Consider the following 19,372-nt stretch of genomic DNA (forward strand, 5'->3'; position numbering starts at 1 on the left):
ATATTTATGTAACTCACTTTCACTACACAGCCTGTGCCTTTTCTGTGCTATCCAATGTGTTCATGCTGCCATGCTGTGAATAGGATGAAGAGCTCATCTGGCTGTCCTACCTCCCCTTCCCCTCCTCTCTCCTCCCCTCCCATCTGGCATATTTTCAGATAATATCTGACTTAAACAGCTAAACTGACAAAACATAGGAAACAATCTAGCGTATTTTTAAGCACGCCTCTTGCACCCATTTATTATGAGAACTGATCATTTAGTGAAAGCTAAAAGTTAAAATTGCATTTAATCACTTGAGTGCGTCTTCCGTGTGTCAGGCCCAACTTCACACCCCTGTCAGAGCAGAACTCTGCTGTTGTGTCCTGAGCAAGGTCTGTAGGTGATGGTCTCTCCTATCAGCCTTGTTGACACAGCTCATGCTAGTGTGCTGCCTTCTCAGTTACTGCTTAGCCAGGACTTTAAAGGTACAATCAGACAAAATAGTGAAAAGAAATGGGAAATCTCCCATTCACTTCCATTTCCTCCCCCCTAGTAACCAGCCTTCCTCAAACATCAACTTCTGACAGTTTGTCTTGAATGAACTGAAAATCTTAATTTTAGGATGAGTACTACATCTATTGAACTTTGTGTACTCTTGTCTTTCTTTAGAATTTAGGGTCTGATCTAAATTCCTTGGAGATGGATGGGAATATTTCTGTGAGCATTTATTGGTTTTGAATCCAATCTAGTATTGTTATTTTTCATCATTTATTCCAGTTAGTTTTGCATTTGTTTTCAGCCAAAGAATAATCAATAACTAGGCACATTTTATTAAGTGTTAGAATGATGGATGGCTTTTCTGTTCTAAAACAGTTATTCTGAGAAAAGGAAAAACCTTTGCTGCAGAAAAAATACCAGAGTTGTAGCCAAAAATATGTATGTCAGTATTGTGCATCGGATTAGCTTCATAAGTTAAGTGAGGTATTGGTACAGTGTAATTTTTTTTCATCATAAAGGGCTGGAGAACTGTTCTGCATAAACTATTAGTTAAGTAATTTTTAGGTGTCTGTTTACTCTTTGTATAACAATGTCTAGTATATGATAAGTGCTTCTGATGTTTACTAATCAATAATTTTGTTGCTGTTTTAGAAAATCACAGGCTGGAATCTTCGTATCAGAACCATTTAATTCTGAAGGTTTTAGTGGTAAGTACGTAATATAAAACAGCTCTTAAGATTATTTGAAAAGATAACTTGTCATGTGTTTTGTTAGTGCTTTCCTAGCATTAGCTCACTGACCTACAGTTTAGTTTAAGGCCAAATACTAGCACAAATATCAAAGTAAACAGGATTTCTGTTGTGGTTGCAGTAGCTGCTAGACTGTTTTAGATGCCTCTTTTTATAGTGGAGAGTTGGGTTTTTATTTGTATTGATTTGTTCTTTCATTAGGATTCTGTATGTGTAAGTTATTTTGTTAATTGATGTGGTCCTGTCCTCAACTGGGAACTATTCCTTTAACTTTTTTCAAGACTTTATGGTAAATTGTATTTTAAAAAGTTCATGTATTAACTTCCACCTGTACTAACATCCAGACAACCAGTCAGAAAAGGCTGGAGATAGACGTCCATCAGTCTGCTCCTATGCCCTTTATAGTATATACTGAACTACTTACTTTGTGGTTCTTAACAAGTAGCTTTTGTATGTGTAAGTATATATATATGTTTGGTTGCTCTTTTAGGTGTGTATTCAGATGCAACACTGTGTAAATCTTGGATTTTCATATAAGATGTTCAGTAAAAGCAGTTGTAAAGATTGGCTTATTTTGAGACTTAATCTTCTTGTTTCCTTTTTGAAAAGATTGTTTAAGTCTCTTCCAGAGTTCTCTTTTTTTTTTTGTTTCCTCAGCATACTTTTTTTAAAAAATCTGCTTTTTAGCCCTCTATTACTGTTAAAAACTCTTGTACATATAATTTATAGCTTTGTCTCTGCCTTTCTCAAAAAATAGGACCATCTCTTTTTCCCCATATGAAATTTATATACAATAATTTCAAAAATTATGAAATATCAAGTGTAAGTCCCTCTCAATTTTCACTTTCACCCTATGAGTAACTCTCTGCGCTCCCAGTATTATCTATGTTGTCAGTGAGCTCCAGAAAAGGAGCTCCAGCACTGTAGGAAACTTCTGAGCTTGATTATGATTTTTCAGATACAATACTCTGATTATGTCTCAATTTAGAAGTGGAGAATATTTCTCTTGGTCATAAAACATCTTGAAGTGATTAAACATAAAGGTCAACTAAAATATTCAGGAACAATTGTACATATTGAGAGATATGTAATCCAGAACATGTATTTTGATAAAGTATTTATTTGAATAAAAAATCATTACCCTAAATTAAGATAAATACTTCCCTTCTATTGTGTTACCTATGGGGAAACTGCCAAAAGATGAAAGTAGAAGGTGACATGTTTTTAATGTCCATGGTTCATAATTGAATTGTAGTTCTCTTTGTATACCACGTTTTAGGAAAGCATTAAGCTTGTCAGATGAAAACCTGAATAAGACCAGTATTGAAAATGAGGCTTTTCTGACCTAAGTTTTAAAAATGGCAAAGAAAATTTTAATGAACTGTTTACATCTGCATGGAAGCTACTTAGTCAAGGTAGCTGTTAAGTTAGATGATATTTTGCATTTGAACTTTTGCTTGAGTACTAATAACATATATTTTTATTTGCAGTTCAACTTCTTAAATTGTTTTGCATCTCTCTTCTACATTGCCTTTGTGCTGTTTGATATGAAGCTTTTGAGGCAGGTGAGTTCCAAGAACATCTTAAGAATGTTGATTACTCTAGGAAAATAAAGGATTGATTGAAACAAAACTTTAGTTTTAATTGTTTTTTCTAAAATGTTAACTTGACAATGAATGCATTCCATATATATTTTCTTACAAATCCAGCTTCCATATTTCAGTTATTCTAGCACAGTTTCAGAATCATAACAGAGTGGAGCAATTCTTTCCCTCCATATAAATGAGGAACCGTTTTCAAATAAATTGATTATTCCCTCACAGAGATGAGGCTGGAAAATTTTCATTTCCTCCTTCTTTCCCTTTGTGTTAGAAAATGTTTTTCTCTGTAGTGTTCTTAAGGAGAGACTCTTGAGGACAGGAGCATGATTAAGTTTATGACTACAATGAGGAGCTGAGAATAAATAAAAGCAAAATAATTTGTAGTTGGCATTTTAAATTAGCTTTCTGTTGACATCTTTCGCACTCAAATGCATGAATATCAGTTATAAGGACAAATTTTTACTCTAAAGAAAATGAAAAAAACAACAAGAACTGCAGCTCAAGATCTCTGTTCCTCGAAAGAGATCTCTAGCAAAACACTTGACATATCTATACCAGACATGACATTTGTGTCATTTCCTATAGTTTAAGGTAAAAAACAAGAAGACAACAAATAGAAAAAAAATTCATTCTTTAGTTCTGTCACTGCTGTTGGCATATGTTAAGGGTGTATCTTTACCCTTCATTGGACTTTATGTACTGTCTCCAAGATACATCCAGATCCACAAAATATTTAGACATCTAACTCTTATTTTATCCTTTTCAGCACATAGCAAAGAACAGGAACTAGCCCACCTATACTTTTCATATGCTATTGCTAGTTCTGTTAGGCTGGCCTTCTTTTGTCACAGTGTAACAACTTACAGTGTTAACCAGAATGCACAAAGTTGGAAATGATTGCAGGTTTATCACAGTTCTTTTAATTCTTTCTTTCTTTTTTTTTTTTTTTTTTTTTTTTTTTATACTTAAGAGCTTGGCCACCTTGCTGATAACTTCACAGATCCTTAATCAGTTTGCAGAATCCTTACTTCCTTACTGGCTCCAAAGGAGACATAAGAAGAGGATGAAGAAACACATGTGTTCTCTGAAAACGGATATGGACCTGTCATTAGTCGAACAAGTCAACTTGGAGAAAGAAATGGGCACCTATTTTGTACGTTTCACTCTTGTAAAAGAGTTGAAAGTTTTCTGGGCTGTAGTTGACTATAGACATCAGCCAGGGCAACCTGAAATATTTCTGACTGTCTGACCTGGCAGCTTATTTCCAACTTTGTCAGTTTTGCTGGTAGTGTTGTTTATACAACTGTTTACACTAGATCAAGAAACGGATACAGTCCGGGATCCCAGTTACACCAGCATGAAGGGGTGGGAATGAACAGCTGAATCTGGAGCTACCTAATCCCATATCACTGGAAGAGGTATTTATGTAATATGCCCTTAATCTTGAAGGGTAGCCTGAAAACTCCCAGGATCAGTAGCCTGGCAGAGGGAAGGGGGAGGCTGTTTCTGTTTTAGTTTGTTTTTGCAGTGATAGTAGTTTAAATTGACAATTAAACTATAGCGTGAGAGAGTGTGCTTATGTCTGGATGGGTCCAGAAATGGAGAGGGCAGAAGACACCAGCTCTTCAAACCAATACTTGCTCTTGCTTCTTGAAACTACAGCTTTGGCATTCGCTGTCTTCCGAGTTCCGTTCCTGACTGCCTCCTACCCAGTACAATTTTTAATTGTATTTAACAGACTTTATGCAATTCATTACTTGCAGTTCTAAAGGAATTGGCAAAGTAGACATCAGTGTGTATGTTAAAGCCTTACAGACTGGCTAACAGCTTGCTTGATCAAATGCTGCGAGCATAGTCACAAGAGTCTTAATAGTGTGTGATTTATACTTTTACAGAAGAAGAATTATGTGTAGGTAGTGTACCTTTTATGTAAAAGGTAGAGAATGGCAGTTTGAAACTTGATATTAATACCATGTCAGATTCCTTTCTTCCTGCATAAAGTGCCTTGAAATGGGAAGAGGAAAATGAGATGCTACCTTTGCAATGGAAAAACTGTGCAAATGTTAATACTTGCGTTCCTCTGGGAAGGTTGGTATTTCCCACATTTTATATGGAAGGGAGCTAGATTTAGAGAACATGTCTATCTTATAAAATAAGAAATCCCTGAGTTAGTGTCTGAACTGGTAAATCAACACAGTCCAGCACTGTGCCTGCCAATAGGCCAGCACAGCTCCAAAAGCTGTATGTCAGCATCAGGTGTTGATAAGCCTGACCAAATAAGCTTTGTCTTAGACCTGAACTGAATTCTGGTTCTCAGTTGGCACATATAAAGCCAGTGTGATGTCTTTGAGTCATGTTGCCCAGTGCTTCCTGTGCAGAGCTGGATCAAATTTATCTGCACCTGTTGTACCGTTCTGCCCTGAAAAATTTTGCACAGGGACTCAACAGGTCAGTTGTAGTTATGACTTTGCCTTGGAGGTGTCTGCTGCTAGCCTCAGTTTCAGTTCAGGGTACTGTGTACTCAAGGCCTTAACTTTATTTTCAGTCTAAAGATTGTAATTGTGCTGTGCTTGTGAATACACGGTATTAGACCACTGATTTGTTTGCAAGCAGTGAGCTGTTAGCAGGCTAGAGTATTTCTAAAATTAAATCTGTCACAAGGGGGAAGCATTTGACTATGTTTAGTAACTGAGTAACTGAGGACTTAAGCAGGAGTCATGACAAAATTATGTGTTTCAGATTCTTCTGTTTTCCTTGCTTCATTTACTCTTTGACATTTAATTATCTTTTTCATTTGTGTCTCTATCACTTTTCATATCTCCAGCCCTTCACCCAGTTTAAGATGTAAAAACGTTCTGCAATATTTTTGGGGTTTTTTTTAAATTTCTGCTTCTTTCCTCTAGTGCATTTTCTCCCTGAATTTCTTTGTTGATTCTGTTTCCTTGATGCCATAGTTCATGTACTGCCCTTGTGGCTGACAGTGGCACACTTTGAAATTTCTTTAATATTGTATCAGGCTCCTGTTTTCCTGCACAAAGTGTCATAAATTGAGTAGGAGAAAAAGAATTACTCCTTTTTTTTTCATGCTCTGCTGTTCTAAAACTCAGTAGGTACTGGGCAGGGAAATGAGAAGAAGGCTGTGAGGAAGCAGTGGGAATACTGTGCAGTTACCAGAAGGAGGAGCACAAAGGGAAGCATTGCTCCCTGCCTGCAAGAGTTGGCTGAGAAAGTGACAGCAGAGATAAATACATGACTGCCACTCCCGTGAGTGATCCTGCACAAATGTCCCTAAGGAAGACCTTACTAAAACTCAGAGTTCATACAAGGTGTTTCTGCAGAAAAATCTCAATGGTTTTAAAAGTTAGGTAGCACCTCATGGTTTGGCCTGCAGATCAGTTTGTCAGACCCAGCTATACTGTGCAACTTGAAAATGAGTTCAAGTGAAAAATGCAGCTAATGACCACCTCATGTTGATTTTTGAGTTTGCAGGCTTCTACTGCCTCTCTCGGTTTGCTAGGGAAAAAAAAAGCACTAGGTGCTGGAGAGGGCAGTCAGTCAACAGCTATAATCAGCAAAAAAGATGAGAGAACCATGTGTCTGCTGCATGGAGCCAAAACCAATTTATGTTGTTCCTGTAATAATCTCAGTTACTGTCAAGTCTTTATCATTTCGTTTTTTGAGGGAGATGACAGTATGTGGGTCTGGGTAAATACAAGATAGCTAGATCCCAGTTTAACTTGTTTGTGGTATTTCACCATCCATTGTTCAGTGAACATGTTTTATTTAAAAATGATTGGTTTGGTTCTTTCATAAATAATTGCTGCAATCATGGGGAACTGTTATTAATACTACAAAACTAATATGCAAATATATATGATAACCTACATGTGAACACTTAATCAGTGTTTTAAGTACCCACATTCTTGGTTTAAAGATCAGGTGGTAGATGTTTTGCAGATTTGTCAAAACAGGGCTTTTTGTTTACGCTAATTGTTCCTTTCAGATGTCAGTGCTGCACTCTTGTCATTTCAATGTTCAAGTGAGCCACTAATTCAGACTTACTCATTTTGAAGTAAACAAGCAGAAGTTCTAGAAAAGAGTTGCCTGTCTACCAGCCTACCTTTCTAGTTAGGTCTTTCGTGAACAATCTTAAATACTAAGACTTTTCTTGTCATAATGCTCTTAGGAGAATGTTCTGCCAATTTAAAAGCATGGTGCTGTTTTCCTATCCCCCACTGTTCCTTCTGTAGCTATTTCACTGAGTTAATCAGGAACTTGGATGGGATGAATGTGTTTATACAATTACTTTGTGTAATAAGGACAAGAAGTGTGACTGTTGCAGAAAATGCATTAGGCATTTCAGGCCTTTTAGGAAGAACCTTGGCCTCCCCTTCTTAAGAAGTTTTGAGTAATTGAATAATTCCAAAGTAACTAGGTGGTGGTTTTTTGTTGGTGTTTTTTTCTGTCACCAGTCATTCCCAAACAACTGATTTGGGATGAGGAAGCATGTTTCCAACTATATTGTTAATTCTGTATTTCCTGATGTGTGGGGTTTTTTTTGGGTTTTCTTTGTGGATTAAGTTGTTCTTATTTTTGCTCTTGTTTTTCAGGGTACTTTTGATGATTACCTGGAGTTATTCTTACAGTTTGGCTATGTGAGTCTTTTCTCGTGTGTTTATCCACTGGCAGCTGTCTTTGCAGTGTTAAACAACATCACAGAGATATATTCTGATGCCTTAAAGATGTGTAGAGTTTACAAGCGTCCATTTGCAGAACCCACAGCAAATATTGGTGTTTGGCAGGTAATTTTTTTTTTCTTTCTTTTTCTATTTGTATGTTTTAAAAGAGATTTCAACAAATGCATTTAAGCTATGTGTTTGGCCCATCAACCACTTTTAAGTTTAGTAGGTACTTTGATCTTGTAAAAGCCTTAGGATAGTATCTGTCCAGCTGTGTATCCAGGGGATTTTTGGTAGGGTTTTTGACCACATGTCTTTCAGCTGCCTTTGAAAGGAAAACAAATCCTTCCTTTAGTCCTTGCATTTGTATGTATTGTACTCCTGTTGCAATGGCAACAAAGCAAAGCTGCCAGATGCTGCCCAGTATTGTTTACAGCCAGCATATTTTAGAAATGGTAACATCTGATGCAATCTCAGAAGTGTGGAGCTCAGCAAGTGTTTCAGAAAAATTGAAGGATGATAGGTAAGGCCTTGGATTCCTAAGCCATGCTTGGTATCGAAGGGCTGTGTGCCCTTGTGATTGCTGGTACTCAAGCTGACTAATTTTAAAATAACCTGGATCTGTGGGCAGGAGCTGGACCTCTCTGCACAGCCTGAACATTGTAGTCTATCTAAATAATTTCATGCTAGTCGTACTGGGTTAAGGATTTTCTGTCTTCAGTTGTTTGCCCATGCAGTCATGCTAGCACCAGCTAGTTAGGAGCTTGCTGAGTACGCTGTGTCAGTGAACTGATTCTGACTAAAAATAACCCTGTAAACTCCAAAACCAGAGGTTTTTCTGAAAAGAGAGAGGGCTATTAAGTCGAGACTTTAGCATTCTATAATAGCAGTGAACTGATAAGGAGTGTGAAGTAGGTTGGAGGAAATTTGAAGGGGATGATCCATATTCTAGTTTTATATAACAACTTTTCTAATGGTACAAAATGGAGACAAAGGGCACAGTAAACTAGTAGACTGTTTAATTTGGAGGGGTTGTAAATGTTGGTAACAAATGGGAGATGAGAAATTAAATCAGGAAATCTCAAATGAAACATACTGTAAAAGCATGCAAATGAAGTATTATGAGCAATGGTCATTAGGCATGTCCATAGGTATTAATGATGTGGACTTATAGGAGAAGTCTTTTAATATTAAATCATTAAAATGTGTAAATTATTATCTGATTATGTTTTAACATTTGGTGCATTTTCTCAGTCCAAATCTGTGCTGTCAACATCTTGATGACATGGCTACAGTGGTGTGACCGCCAGATACATGAGGCTGTGGTCATAAGTCCCAAGTGTAGCTGCAGGTATATTAATAACGTTTGGCTTTGCTAGAATAGTTTGTTTCAATCTAGGGAGTAGGCTGAAAAACTGTAACATTAATGGTACAGTCATGGTTTTGTTTTGTTTTTATAGTGTAGGTTTTTAACTAATAGTAGGCATGCATTTGCTTTGTGAATTAGAAATAATGACTTAAAAAATTAGTTATCTGTTTCATGTGGGAAGTTAGAGCATTGCCTGAAAGATTTCTGTTAAAGGAATACTGCAATTATTTTATCAGGAGAGCTGAGTCACCAGCTTGTTGGCAAGGAGAAAGTTACTTCTGCTAATTCATTGTGCCAATTGCTACAATTCAACCTCAGTCTTTCTCATTACAGAGAGGACCTTGGAATAAGTAACTATTATATTGCAAAAGTAATTGTCACACTATAGTAATATTTTCAGATGTTTTGTGGGAGCTCTCTAGTCAAGAGCTTCTTAGGCTTGTGCCATTGCATGCAGTTAAATGTAAATCTTTCTTTCAACAAATTTCAGCTTGTATAACTGGTTGTGATTTTAAAAAAGCATTCTGAACCATTGCTACATTTTCCTTAACATAAATGTTACTTAACATTCAGTCAAAACCTCCAAAACCAGAGAGTTCAAACTATTAGTTTCTCTAGGAATTTTGCATTTTTTCCTTTATCCTGAACGAAATTTATGCTCAGGAGTACAGCTGTAGATCAGTGCATACTCTTTTAGGTGTTCAGGTTCAGAAGAAAAACTCAGGATTGCCATGTGGTCTTTATGGTATTGCAGACCTTGTTGTGGTCTTGTCCTTGCCTGTTCTTAAAGCTGGCAAAATCTGGACTACTTGCCAAACAAGTATTATGTTGTAGAACTCAAATGATGAAGGAAAATAAAAAGTTAAAATAATGGGTCTTCTGAGGATTTAACAAAGAGAGAGGTATTGTCTGGAGCAGTTTGGGGACTGGTGAATTAGAGATAATGGTCATAACTATAAATATATTTGTGTTTTATTTCAGTTGGCTTTTGAAACCATGAGTGTAATATCAGTTGTTACTAATTGCATACTGATTGGAATGTCTCCACAAGTGGATGCCCTTTTCCCAGACTCAAAAATGGATCTTATTCTGACTGTGGCATTGGCAGAGGTAAGTTTGTCTTCAAACAGTGCTTGTCTTTTAGTAGCAAATAACAAGAACAACCGTGGAAATGATACCATGAAGTAGACTTCTCCCTCCCCTTGTATTAAAAGCAAATGAAGATTTCCCTATCAAAGTCTTGCTTTTTGATTTTGTTCTTTTCTGTGTTTTAATGTACTGTGAATGTTGTTGTCAGACTTTTCCATACATTCCCAAGATATCGTGTATTTGTTGCTTCATGTATTTCAAGAATATAATAGTGCTATTTCAAGAAGCAAAATAATCCCATTTTTGTGGACTGGTTATTTCTCTACTTGGTTTGTGACCCCAGCATGTCTAATAAAGACCTCCTACGTAATCTTTATGGATGTTTCCTGTAAGGCTTATCTGAAACAAGTGTGTTTGGTGACTATAAATGCCAGTGATTCTAACAGCACTTGGGTTTCATCTTTTCCCAATTCTACGTAGTAAACACTTGAGTGCCATTCCTTTTCAGATGAGGAGGGATGAATATGGGCTCTATATGGTGGTCTCTGTATAATAACTGAGATTGTAGGACTTTGCCCTCATGTATCTTTTTTACGGAGCTTTCTTGTATGACATTGCCTCGATCATCACCATGCTATTTGAGCTTTTAGAAACTGGATTACTTTTCTTGTGGGGAAAAAGTCTGGGTTGTCAGTGTGTAGCTGTTAAGCTGCATCACCACATACTTCTTTGTTGTTTTTACAGGCGTTAAGCATTACACAATGAGTTATGAGCTTGCTTTGAGTTTAAGCTTTAAGGTTTGCAGAGTTAACTATAAATATGAATCATGTCAACTATTTACTGAAGTTTGAGTCTACAGAAAGCCTGATATATTCTTCTGTCATGCATGTGTGAACATTTGCATTAACCTCAGTGAGGTATTTTAGTATAAAACTAATTTTGCAATTTAAATGTAATGCTATAGTTCATTACTGGGCACCATATCCAGAGAGATCATGTTATGAAAACTGTATGACAAAATGTAAGCAGAACGGATTTATGACAGCTTAAAGAGATGGAAGTATTTTTGCCTTTGATTCCTGGGTATATATTCTCATTTTATCTGCTTTAATATGAAGCTGGCTACGTGGTCTCTAGGCAGACCTCTGTTTTTCAGTAGGCTATAGGAGAACACCAATATTTTTCTCTCTAAATTTAAATTCTGCTTATATGCAGTCCTTTAGATGTCAGGAATTGTAGCATGGTAATTAGGTAGGAATTCCTTTCTAACGTTGTATCTCAATTTATCTATAAATGGTGTGGGAAGGGAGATTAAGAAAACAAAGAGAAGAAAGTTTGAAGAGAAAAGGTAAATTAGTGCTGAGGGGAGGAAAGAAAAAAATGTTGTCTTATACCAAGAAGCAACTTCGGCAAAGTACTGATCTATAGTTAACAATATTGTATGAAGGGACTGATGGAGGCTAATGTTGGATGAGACAAAGGAGAAGGAAGGCAACAGTTTGGTTAAAGAAAAATCATCTTTTCTCATATTGTTCTTCTTAGTGAAAAAACCTCCAAAACAACCCATAATGTACTTGTCAGAAAAGGTATATATAAAAAATAGTTTTAATCACAAGTATCCAGTATTCTTGATACTTTTAAGTATGCTGGTCTGAATTTTTGTTTTGGCTGGTTTTGTGTTATTACAAACTATTTATTGTCTGAGAAAACACAAAGAGACAAAACGAACATAGAAGTCTTATAGTACTTTTCTGCAACGTAAGGAGCCGTGTGATTTTTGGAATGTTGTTGGTTATAAACAATTCCAAAACTGTTCAATGTGAAATTTAAAACTTTTGCAGTCTCCTGAGGGACAGTCTTTCAGTAAATTTAAACAATATTTAACAACTTTCATAGGTGTGGGTTTGGTTTTTTTTTTTTTTTTTAAACAGTCAGAGAATAGCTCAGGTCATATAATCTTGCAAGAAGTTTTGTAACACAAGTTATGAAGTTTCTGAGGTCCAAAAGAGTTCTACAAAGTGAAACATGTTTTATATGTAAATTTTATTAAAAAACTATATGAAAATGAATACAGCAAACATAATTTTCACTTATGTTGAAGATTAGTTTCCATTGTGTTGACAGTTACAGAAATTATTTTTTTATCAGTAGTTATGTTGTACATATTTCAGGTTAAAACATTGATTACAAAAGGTAGAAAAAAGGGAGGATTACTAGATTCTGTGGGACTATGAACAGTAGCAGTATGGATTTATGGCAGCTTAAAGAGATGGGGCTATTTTTGCCTTTGCTTCCTGGGTATTTATTTCCATATTATCTGTTACACTGGCACTTTCTTTTATCTGGTGCTTGATGAATCAGATTAGGGAATTGATCTGGGGGAAGCTGTCTGACCTAGTTCACTGCAGAAGCAATTATGTGTGGAAGATGCACAGTAGTGCTGTAGTTTTGTGCTGGATTAAATGTGTGGGACTTCTGCACCACTGAGTCTTTCTCCTGTAAGTATTACTTCATCTGCAGGAAGATCCCTAAGCTATGAGAGGAGCACAAATCTCATGTATTGGCAGTATTCCCATGCACCTTTATTGTATTTATTAATTATTAAATTGCGCATTTCAGCTGTAAAGAAAAATTAAGGAATAGAGTATGTCACATTAAACCTTTAGGATAAACCTGGTGCATCTAAAGTACATCATTGTCAAGGTAGGAAACAATTCTTTGGCTGTGACAAGGTGTTGTTAGAAAAACATTTTAGATCACGTAGTAGAGATTCAGAAACGCGATACAGGTGCGTTACTTTACTTTCTGGTGTTTGTTGCAGGTGAAGATGAGAATTTAATGGTGTGTTTATGCTATTCTGACAGCAGCTTGGCAGACTGTGAGGATGTTCAGGAACACAAGAAATTTCTTTTAGTAGGCTATATATGCTTTCACATGTTCAATTGATGTGGTTACCTGCTTAAATCTTAGCTGTCATTAAATATTTTTATCAGGTTTCAGTAATTGAGACTCTGATTGAATATTTCTATATCTGTCTGAAGCAAAGCTAAACAGAAAAAAGCACTTCTTACCAAAGCCAAGCACAAGTATTAGCAATGTCTTGATTTATTTTTTTTCCCCAAAAAATGTTAATACTTTTTAATAGTAATACTAATAGTCTTCAAATGGAAACATGTTTATGTGGCAACATTTGACATCACTCAGTACAGATGTAGTGAAGAACTGTGTGTGATATCTGTGCACAGCCCCTACAGATTTATGCAAAAAAATTTATTTTTCATTAACAACACTAACTCCACAGCTGTCTGCACTTTTGTTGGGAATACATATTGTATCAGCAAAGTAAATGCTAATTAAATATAATAAAACATTAAACATTTTATAATAAATAATGAGAACCATTAAAATAATAACAATATTTAATAATATTTTAAAGTATTAAAACAGTGGGGTTTTGTTTTGTTTTGTTTTGAACAGTTGACCTATTTTCATCAATCCAACATCTGCTTCCATAGCAACATGGTTTGAACCAGGAGCAGAATTGTGAAACTCTCCTCTTTTACTTACGGATGAATACTAACTGAGTGCAGCAAGTGCAGTTTTCAAACAAAAAGAAGTAGGTGAATATCCTTAAACCAGGAAACAATAAGCCCTTATTAACATAATTTTAAAATAGCTATATCCCATTGTGTGTTTAGTTCTTCAGGCTTTACCATAGACACATATTCCTGGTATGGAGCACAGGTGCAAAGTAGGACATTCCAAGAAGCATCTGTTCTTGTGTGAAACTGTTCCAAATCACCTCTGACCTTACATGGATTTGAAAACAAAAAAAAGAAAAAGAGGAAATTACTCTGAAGAAATTTGGTGAACAGTTTGAGGAGGGTTAAAACAAGGTATAACCTTAATTCTGCAGTGCTTTTTTATTTTTCTTTGAAAATTGTTGACAGAGTTTTGTTCCTGATGATTCCCAATGACTATTTCTTTTTAATGTAGACTCTCTCATAAATTCAAAGAATGTTAATTAAATCAGTTTCAGGACTACTCTGAAAATTGAGTCCCAGAAATCAGTTGTATGTACAACTTTTAGTATTGATTTTTTTTAAAAAAAACAGTACATCAGTAGAGATGTTTTGAAGCAATAGCTGCAAAAGTACAGCTCCTCATCTCCAGAAGTAACTGGTATATCCAGCACTCAAATGTAGCAAACTAATGGAAAGCTTTTATGCAGAGGTGCACTTAGTTTGGATATTTTACCTGACATTGAAGCATCTGGGGATTGGCTTGGAAATACTAAGTAGTGATGAAGGGTCCTTTTGATAGTTGCAGTGTAAAATCTGAGCATACAATCTACAAATACAATTTTTGGGAAGAATGTAATGAGCTCTTGTATAGATGAAAATGAGGGCCTTAGCATAAGGACAGGACTTAAACAATTGGGCTGTGTGGATTTGATTTCATGGAGTCCTCATAAGTATTTGAAATAGATCTTAATGAGCTTCATATATATATATATATACGTGTGTGTGTGTGTATATATATATATATATACACGTGTGTGTGTGTGTGTGTATATATATATATATATATTTAAAAGTCAGTTCTGTAAGAGGTTTGGTTGGAGTGGAATAAGGAAAGTAACCCTTTCTTGAGCTTTGTTTTTTCTGGGTGAGGAGGAGCTGACAGTCCATTTATCAAAGCCTGGGAAGCAGGAATCATAGCTTTTTAATAAAGCTGAAAAGGTAGAGGCGTTATAGCTGATCCAAAATCAAAGTGGTTGAGAGTTGCCTGGTACATCTGCTTTTCTCTAGAGTTCCATTATAGTAAGTGTATTTCTTCATCAAAGGCCTCCTGGTGTATAGAAAAAGCTCTTTCAGCTTCTGCTGAGCATTCTTAATGTAATGGCCCCAACACTCAGTAAGCTCAGCAGTAAACTTGAAAGTTGTTTCTGAAACGGTGTGCCAAAGAAACTGGGAAACACTACCAGAGCTGAGCAGTTTGGATTCTAGTAGATGAGAAGGTGTATTTATCATCTGATTCTAGACATCATCATACTTTGCTGTCTAGAGAAACTTAGAAATTAGTTAGCTTTGCATCCTGAATGCAGTTGAAGATCTTCTGAATCTGCTTCCTGAGAAAAAGCAATTTTAGGGGACTTGTTAGATCAAAATTAAAGTCTTTTCACTTTATTTCCTTTAAAAAAATTCCTTAAATTTTTTCCAACAGATTTCAGTGCTATCTATTTTTTCCTGAAAAAGCTGGGGTTTTAAAAATTTTTGTTTTTTAAGAAAAGGTACCAGTTAGCTTATTTCTTAGCAATAATGTATATTACTCCATTCTGGCAGGGTGTAAGTGAGATGTGGTTCTGCATGATACACTCTTCTGCATGTGTGGAGCAAACAGCTTTATTCGTGTAGAATTCAGGAGTTTGGGATCTTACAGATATGCAAAGTATACTTACATAGTAATGAAACTGGAAAAAAGTGCAGAAAAACAGGCTGCATGAGCATACACACATATATCAATCCATTGACACTAATGGAGTTATAACAGTGCAAAGCTGAAGGGAAACAGCTATGCAAAGCAGGTTTTTTTTTTTTTTTCCTAAATTATTTATGTGTTTGTGACAGGTACTAATTTAAAATACAGTAGCTGTAGAGTTTCATATACAAACAGTAGTCTATGTTGGAAGGGATCTCTGGAGATTATTTGGTCCAACCTTCTGCTGAAAGCAGGACTCTAGATTAGGTTGTCCATGTCCTTGCCAAGGTAAGCTAAGACCTGAATATTTCCAATGAGGGTAAGTCCACCACTTTTCTGGATAACCTATTCCATTGTTTAATTGTTCTCTTGACAAAGACTTGTTCTTTTTTCTTATGGCAAGAAAAAATTTCTCTGAAGCAACTTGTGTCTCATCACCTCTTGTCCTTTCACTACGTATTCTCGTGAAGAGGGCACCTCTGTCTTCTCTAAAACTACCTGTTAGGCGTTGGAAGACTGTGATTAGATCCCCCCATCCCTCCTGAACCTTCTCTTTTTTAAGTGGAGCAAACCCAGTTCCTTCAGCCTTTCTTGTTATGTCAGGTTCTTCAACCCTGTACTCTTGGTGGTCCTCCAACAGGCCCCCTCCAGGTTTTCAATGTCTGCCCAGTTGCCAGTGCCACTTTTAAAGAAACACAGAGTATATTTCATGTGAGCTCATCCCCTTATGTCTTTCTGCTAGTTCCAGTGTGTATTCTTTTCTTTGTCCTCGCTGTATTTGGTTTTTAAGCAGAGAAAATAATTTCTGGGAGCAGTTGTACAACTCCTAACTTCTTACAGCTGAAATATTTTTGCCAACAGTTCCCAGGTATGTGTCTTTCTGTGTGCTAATTCTTTCTGTGGCAGTGTGTTTTTTCCATACTGATATGCATGCACACATACTACATGAGGGTGTTTTCTTTATAACCTGAGTAGTTTGTCAGTTTTCAGGTATAAATGTAAGGAGTATTTACTGGTAATTCTTGATATGTGGATTAAATTTCTGTCTAATAGTTAAATGTCTAGGAAAAAAAACTATTATTTAGCTATAATGAAGAAGTATTAATTAGGAAGTTATACATGAGACTTTCTGAAATGTTTCATGGTAAAGTACATACCTTACTGACAGCTTTACAGTTCCTTTTTGAGAAAATGCTTAACAAGCTTATTCATTGGGCATTTTATTTTAGTGAAACAGAAATCCTAGCCAAGACCTTTCTATGCTTGCACTTGTGACAGAAATAGGGAAATACAGAAAGATAAATGGAAAAATGCACTTTATGTAAATTCTGTAATGATTTGGTCCATTGATGTATACATATATAAAATAATTCTGCACTATTACTAATTCTGAATGTTAAAAAAGGTTAATCCAAGCCACTGGTGATTTCAATTAACTTATTGTTTCTGTTCAAGAATACCTCTACCTCAGCTGTGAACACACGTAATATGTTTACATATACATAAAAAATCATATCTAAAAGTCCTCCTTTAAAAATCTAACATGCATGTTTTAATTTTTAATATTGTACAAAATAGTAATTTGATTTTTATATTATATGCTAGACAGGCAAGCCACTGAAATTTGGTTTATTCTTATATTTGCAATTGTGAGTCATAAAATTAGTTTGATATTTTAATTTTAAGCTGAAACTCTGGCAGAAATTACCAGGATATGCTGAATAGTGTTGCTATAACACTTAGTGGATGTTTCTAAAGGTTACTGTAGTATAAAGACTTAGCAAAGTTTACTGATTTTTTAGTTTACTGTTTGACAACATTTTAAGAATAAAAATGAACTCAAATTTCTGTGCATTTTATAGACATTGTACTTTACAACAGAGTCCTGAAATTGTAGGTTTAGTTTGAATATAAAAAGTTACAAAATATTTTAAATAAGTTATTCTTCTGAGTAACAGGAACAGATTGTTCTCAGGGGTTTTTTTTCTCACCTCAGTGAGAGCTTTAACATTTCAGATGGGGGGAGGATTTATGGATTTGTCTGTATAAAATTTTATAAATGCTTGCTGCTGAACTAGACTCATGGGACCATATCAACAAGGTTAAAAAAAAAATACAGTTTTGCTGGTTATACATTAATATGGGTTATATTTATTTCCAAAATCAAAATTTATCATAGATCTTATTGCCATCTGCTGGTTCTGTTGGGATACTAATTCTGATTTAATGTAGACATTTGGTCACTTTGAATAGTAAAGATGAATGGTAAAAGCTTGTCAGAATAAAAACAATAATTAAAAAACTCAAGGATCTAAGTAAATTTATAGTTGCTGGTTGTATTCTCTAGGTTTCTGCTAGTATATTATATTGACATCTATCTTAAATAGTCCAATGGCTTTTTGAAAGTCTGTAGGTTTCTGATAGTATATTATATTGACATCTATCTATTCTTAAATAGTCCAATGGCTTTTTGAAAGTCTTAGAATTTAAAACAGTATTTGTACATTTTCCTATTCATGAATCACTTTAATTTGTTCCTCCTTATTTTTTCTTCTTTTCTCAAACCTTTCCTTTTACAGATTCTCCATTTGCTATGTTTGAAATTGAAAAGTAATAACACAGATGAATGAACTGTGCTGTTCGAACCATGTACAAACACTGAAATGTGTTAAATATGTGAATATGCATAGTAATGTGTAGGGCAGCAAGAAACCACTGTATTGCATCAGTTTTTTCAATCCTGATAACTGAAATATGTTGATATATTTTACTACTGTCCACCCCAACTGTAACGTTGTATTTTGACAGTAATTTTCATTCCTCACTTTGGGATGACACAATTCAGAATGTGATTTTTATCTTTGAATAAATACATGTCTAGTTTGTAAAGGTCAGACTTGGTGTATGAAACACAGCTTTACTTTTTTATTTTTTTTTAGCAGAATTTTTTTATCTGATTGAACTAGGAGTATGTAAAAAGGCATGGCTGAGCTAGGCTGGGTCATGGATTTATCTAGATCAGAATCCTTTCTGCAGCAGAGGCCAAGGGAAGCTTATATTTGTATAGCAAACTATATAGTTACACTTCCTCAAAATTAATTTGCAGGATCTGGTGATTTGCAGTGTAAATCTTTTTATGGGGGGAGAAGCCTTAGGAATTCTTCTGGAAGAGAGCTTATCCTTTAACTGTGCTAGTAAGTGCTTCAGAAATGCCAACCTGCAAAAACAGTGCGAGAAGACTGAGCAGGAATATTTTTTTCTGTTCCTTCTGGGATTGTGCAAGGCTGCCAAAATGGCAAAACTTCAAAAGGGAAGATGAATAGAGAACAGATATTTGGAGACAAGTGCAAGCCATCTAAAAGAACTTCATAAGAATCAGACTTTTAGATCTCTTTAAAACCCACTTAGCTTAATATTTTCCACAAAGAAGTTTCCTTTAATGTATTGTATTTCCAACTCATGCTGGATCAGGATGTACAGCTTCCTTGCTGGCAGCTGGAAGTTGAATGGCCAGACAAAAGCCAAGTTAATACCTATGAATATTCATTGTTTACCTTCCACTTGATTAAGATTAGTAATTGTTTAATGACAAGATATTGAGAATGAACATTCAAAGCCTCCTGGCTTCACAGCCATTCCAAGGTTGACTTACCATTTAATGAAACAGAATCGTTTTATTTTGTAAATAGCTTATTAGTTTATTCAGTTAAATTATTTAGATAATTTTCTGCAGACGTGATATCCGTAGCTGCCAGCACAAGCCTGAGTACTGGCACTTCCTAGAGAATAGGTAGAGCTATAAGATTCGGATACCAGGTTTCCAAACATCTGTGATGCAGTTTGCAGTAGCATTTCCTTGTAAACTTCCTAGAAGTTTTCCTTCTCAGGGACTCTGATGTTCTTCCCATTTCCAAAGTTTTATAT

At 35.5% G+C, this 19,372-nt stretch overlaps 1 protein-coding gene across 1 annotated transcript in view; it reads left to right on the top strand.

Moving 5' to 3' along the window:
• ANO10 (anoctamin 10) overlaps positions 1-19,372 on the top strand; it is a gene marked incomplete at both ends in the record, with an annotated part of 72,688 nt that overhangs the window by 1,837 nt on the left and 51,479 nt on the right. Inside the window, 5 exons of the mRNA XM_010162966.1 lie at positions 1,132-1,187; positions 2,720-2,794; positions 3,801-3,983; positions 7,441-7,632; positions 9,860-9,988. Of these exons, the coding sequence (XP_010161268.1) occupies positions 1,132-1,187; positions 2,720-2,794; positions 3,801-3,983; positions 7,441-7,632; positions 9,860-9,988 (635 nt within the window). The remainder of the gene's footprint in view (positions 1-1,131; positions 1,188-2,719; positions 2,795-3,800; positions 3,984-7,440; positions 7,633-9,859; positions 9,989-19,372) is intronic.

This window comes from Antrostomus carolinensis, unplaced genomic scaffold, assembly GCF_000700745.2.
Source record: "Antrostomus carolinensis isolate BGI_N321 unplaced genomic scaffold, ASM70074v2 scaffold3312, whole genome shotgun sequence".
Taxonomy (NCBI): domain Eukaryota; kingdom Metazoa; phylum Chordata; class Aves; order Caprimulgiformes; family Caprimulgidae; genus Antrostomus; species Antrostomus carolinensis.